Source organism: Molothrus aeneus, chromosome 14, assembly GCF_037042795.1.
Source record: "Molothrus aeneus isolate 106 chromosome 14, BPBGC_Maene_1.0, whole genome shotgun sequence".
In the NCBI taxonomy this organism is placed as follows: domain Eukaryota; kingdom Metazoa; phylum Chordata; class Aves; order Passeriformes; family Icteridae; genus Molothrus; species Molothrus aeneus.
Window position 1 is genome coordinate 4611359 of NC_089659.1, and position 4484 is coordinate 4615842.

Consider the following 4484-nt stretch of genomic DNA (forward strand, 5'->3'; position numbering starts at 1 on the left):
CAAGAGCTGAATAGCTCTTGGGCATCCCTACCTTCCTGCTGACTTTGGGCCCTGTTATGCCAGCATCAGAGCAGCCAGTAAAGACTCCACAGGGCTGTAATCTTTCCACATGTTTCAAAGTTCTGATGAGGGCAGACTGGGTGGTTTCTGCTTCTTATCTGAATTCCCTCACTCCTTCCTGCATTTTCTTTTCTCAAGGACCAACTTCTTGATGGATCCCTTCTTCTCCCTCCTCCCCTAATAACTGGTGATATAGACCCATTGACTTCCATGTCCACTGGGTTTTTTCCACAACTGGGGCAACTGCAGTTCTTGTTTGGGCCCCTATCACCTCAGATGGAGTTTGTCCCCAGTCTCAATCAGGTTACTCTCAGAGGTGGCTGGGGTCCCTGAGTTAACCACAGCCCTCTGACAGCCCTGAACTGGGCTTTGCAGGCACATGCCAAGCCCCAGTACAGTGCCAGAAGCTGCTGGTTTTCACTGGGCTAGGCACCTTCTGTCAGTTGGCACGTCACTTTGCCAGGGTTACTTGCCTGTTCAGGTGTAGTCCCAGGCTATGGGAGGTGATAACTAGCCCAGGCATTTGCCCAAATCCTTCCACACACTCTGCCACCCACGGACCAGCTGCCTCAGGGCACATTTCAGTACTGACTCACCCAAAAATTGTCTTATACCAGGATGACACCAGATTACACAGACCCCATGATATGCCAACCATGTTAATTAGTAGCATTAAATATCTCACATAAAGCTGAGCAGGAACAATAAAGCCACCCACACCAGGTGGGAGTGGGAAATGGATCCTCTCCACAAGGCAGCTCCCCCAGCAGAGCAAGGCCATCAGTGCCAGGGCAAAGCACAGAGCCATGGTTTGTACTAACATGTTCCCAAAGCCCAGCAAAGTAAAGAGATAAGAAATGCAACCAACAAATACTGTGGCCCAACAGGAGCTGCCTACTTAGTAACTACTATGGCTAAAGCACACTTAGCACAGAACAGCCACTGCCTCAGCCCCCACCCTGGGCACCAAACTGTGGTGGGCTGACCCTGCCTGGACACCAGGTACCCACCAAGCTGCTCTCTCACTCCCCTCCTCACTGGGAGGAAGGCAGGGAGAAAGGAAGATGGGAATGGAATTTGTGGGCCAAGATAAAGGCAGTTTAATAAAGCAAAAGCAAGGCTGCATGTGGGAGCAAAGGAAAACTAAATATTTATTGTCTACTTTTGACCAGCAGGAGATGTCCGGCCACTTCCTGGGAAGCACAACTTCAGTACACAGAGCAGCTGCTCCAGAGGACAGATGTTTTAGTAAGGAATGCCCCCCATCTCCCTTCTCTTAGTTATTACTGCTGAGGAGATGCCATAGGGTCTGAATAGCTCAAGACCTTGCTCCCACCCCAGTCTGCTGGTGAGGTGGGAATGTTAGAGACAGCCCTGACACTGTGGGAACATTGTTCAAGAACAGCCAAAACACTGGTGTTTTATCAACAGCTTCCTAGCTACCAATACAAAACACAGCTCTACAAGGGCTGCTAGGGGTGAAATTACTTTCTTCTCAGTCAGACCAAATACAACTGTTTATTTAAAAAAATTAACAGAAACTTTTAACAAAATCACACCGAACAGTGAGGATCTGAAAAGCCAGGCAGCCAGCACTGGGGGCATCACAAAGAGAAATGCTCTGCAGGCCCTGACCAACCAAAGGGCTAGATGTGCAGACAAGCACCTCCAAGTGGATGGTAAGACCGTGTCCACTTCTCTCATTCAAACAGTGAGCAGGTGAGGTTGTAAATTAGAAACCTGAATCTCTTCTGCATCCTCACTGGTGCCCAAGCACCTGGAGGGCTCCAATGGTGATAATGTTTTTAAAAAAGTTCAATTTGAAAGCAACCACAGCTGCAGTTGCAGCTTGAAGGCAGCCACCTGCTTAAGTGCAACACGAAGAGTATGTCATAGCATAAGGTGTGTGTGACATGCTGCATTTCTTCTTGCCCAAAATCCTACAGAGCTGTCCATTTTTCCCCTTTGTTGCCCTGTATCAGCACAGAACATCCTCTCTAGCTCAGGAAGAAGGGAGAATGAACACATGTATATCCACAGTCTAAGGAGAGTCACCTTTTGCTGGAACTTGGATCACTCCATACCCCATCCCAAATGTGAGAACAGGGCTAGCTCTGGAAGGACAGAGCCCTCTACGAGCTAGGAGCCACAAGGCAATTAATAGATTGCAGGCTGGTGATTTGCCTTCTGCATCTGGATGATCTTGCCAAAGCCACCTCTTCCCACATCGTAGTCTGTCCGGTATTCATCTCGCACCTGGGGCACAGCAACAACACACACATTAACAGCCAGCACTGCCAGCCCCCTGCCAGACCTCAGAATCATCATCCCCTCCTTGTTCAGTTGGTGGGGAACTGAAGCTCACATTAGAAACACTTCAACTCGTCTGACATCTCTTCGACTAATCCACCAAAAAGGTGGTAATGGTGGTGAAAATGACCAAAAGGGACATATTTGATTGTTGAGATTTTTTTCAGGTAAGAAGCAAAGACTCCAAAATATTTTTGTTCAGCTTTTCAGTATGCCCTTCTGAACTGCCAGGCTTGGCCTTCAGAACACTTTATCTCATCTAAACCTCATCTTTGGCCTTGGGGAAACTGCTGTGTTATGAGATGGGCCTGGCAGCCACACTGCTTCTCTCTACTCAAATTCTGGATCATTTCAAGGGTACTAGCTTGGATTAGAGAACATTCTGCTTGCATTGCAGGAAGTTTGGAGTCCTAAACAAAAGTGGCCTTAAGTTCTATTTCCAGCCTTTATCACCAAGTGTCAATTACCAAAACAACCTGAGAGTGAGTAACCCTGGTTATCAGGTCTTTACAGTCTGCACATTGTTCTCCCTGAGACAAAACCAGCAAGTAAGTACAGAGTCTTACAGGATGGAATTCAGGGATGAACTGGCATTGCTTTTACCTGTCCTCCAGTCTTTCCTCTCCCATACTGCCTCCCCTCCTTAAACCCTGCGTCCCAGTCCGTGCGGATGATGCGGTCGTCCAGCCGGGTGCCGTTGATGAACCTCATGGCGTGCTCAGCATCTGCTCTTGTGTAGTACCTGAGGCACTCTCTAAGGACAACTCAGGGTGCTTTTTGTTGGGCACAGGGAAAAAAATGAGGGAAGTATTGTATTTGAGAAGCTGAACTCCCCCCACTGCCTCCCAGCCTCTTCTGCTCTTCTTTATGGGATCAAAAACTGCACTCATGTAAATCCAAGCTAAGACCAGCTCAGCAAGGATTCTGTACTTTAATGTGAGTACCTGCACAGACAAGACCAAGACAATGGAACACAGACATTAAAGCCTTGCTAAGGGCAAGAAATCAGCCTTTTTGTACTATGTAAAACTTGACTGAAATAGAACAAAAGGAGAGCTTTGCACAGACAGCTCCTGGCACAACCTGTATAAGCGTGTACCCTCTGCTTGAAAATGCCCCCATGGCTTATCCTGCTACTTCCTTCAGGTGTGCAGTTGAGATGAGAAAGCAAACATGTGCTCTGGACACGGAAGATGTCAGGCTGATGACTAACAGTTCTCATTTTGGCCCTAAAAGCATTAAAGAAATTAATGAATTAAAAGGGGTTCTCTTCCACCTCCAGAAACTAGAGCTCTGGTGGCACTTGTCACATACGGCACCACTATACAGTCAGTGTCGGGGTGCAGAGAGGAAGGTGCAAGGAGGGACAGGATGTGCCTGGTAGGAAGCACCTGGCTATCATCTTTCCAGCAGCAGCACTGATACACTTCCTGTGCAGAGAAACTACAGGTGCCAAGCACACCCGTACTGACAGCAGGGAACCAGAAAGGATACTCTACAAAGCAGAAGCCACAGGGGGTTTTCTTGATCTTGTCCAGACCCATGACAATCCTCTTGACATCCCCGCACTTGGAGAAGAGCTCCTGGATCTGCTCCTCGGTGGTGTAGAAGGACAGGTTGCCGACATAGAGCGTGGAGGAAATCTTCAGCGATTTCTCCTGCAGCTGCCTGCTACCCTGCGGGCACAGAGGCGCAGGCCGCGGGCTCAGCGCGCTCGCCGTGCCGCTCCCGCCGCCCCGTGCCCTCCCGCTGCCCGGTTCCTCGCACGGCCTTATCCCGGCCTCAGCCCTCCCCGCCCCGGCCGGGCCCCGCCACCCGCCGCGCCGGGCGCACCCGGAAGTGCTGGTCGCGGTACTGGCTGATCTCGCAGTACGAGTCGCTGTTGAGCCCGCTGAGCGTGGTGTGCAGCAGCCCCGACATCGCGCCCGCCTGGGCCCCGCTGCCGGGATCCTTCCACAACCGCCGCGCACCGGACGCGGCGAGCGGCGCGCGACGGACGCCGCTCCGTCGCCCCGCGCGATTGGTCACATTGGCTGTCACTCGGGGCGGAAGGCGGGACGAAACAGCCAGACAGCCAATCGGCGGCGCGAGGGCCCGCCGGCAGCGCTGGGTCG

At 51.0% G+C, this 4484-nt stretch overlaps 1 protein-coding gene across 1 annotated transcript; it reads right to left on the reverse strand.

Moving 5' to 3' along the window:
- Positions 1–1559: 1559 nt before the first annotated feature.
- Positions 1560–4358, reverse strand: LOC136562512 (nuclear cap-binding protein subunit 2). Its single transcript, XM_066559388.1, has 4 exons — positions 4204–4358; positions 3865–4046; positions 2974–3112; positions 1560–2316 (listed from the first exon to the last, which is right to left on the reverse strand). Exons 1-4 carry the CDS (start codon positions 4288–4290, stop codon positions 2218–2220), a joined length of 507 nt encoding a protein of 168 aa, XP_066415485.1. The 5' UTR covers positions 4291–4358; the 3' UTR covers positions 1560–2217.
- Positions 4359–4484: the final 126 nt, after the last annotated feature.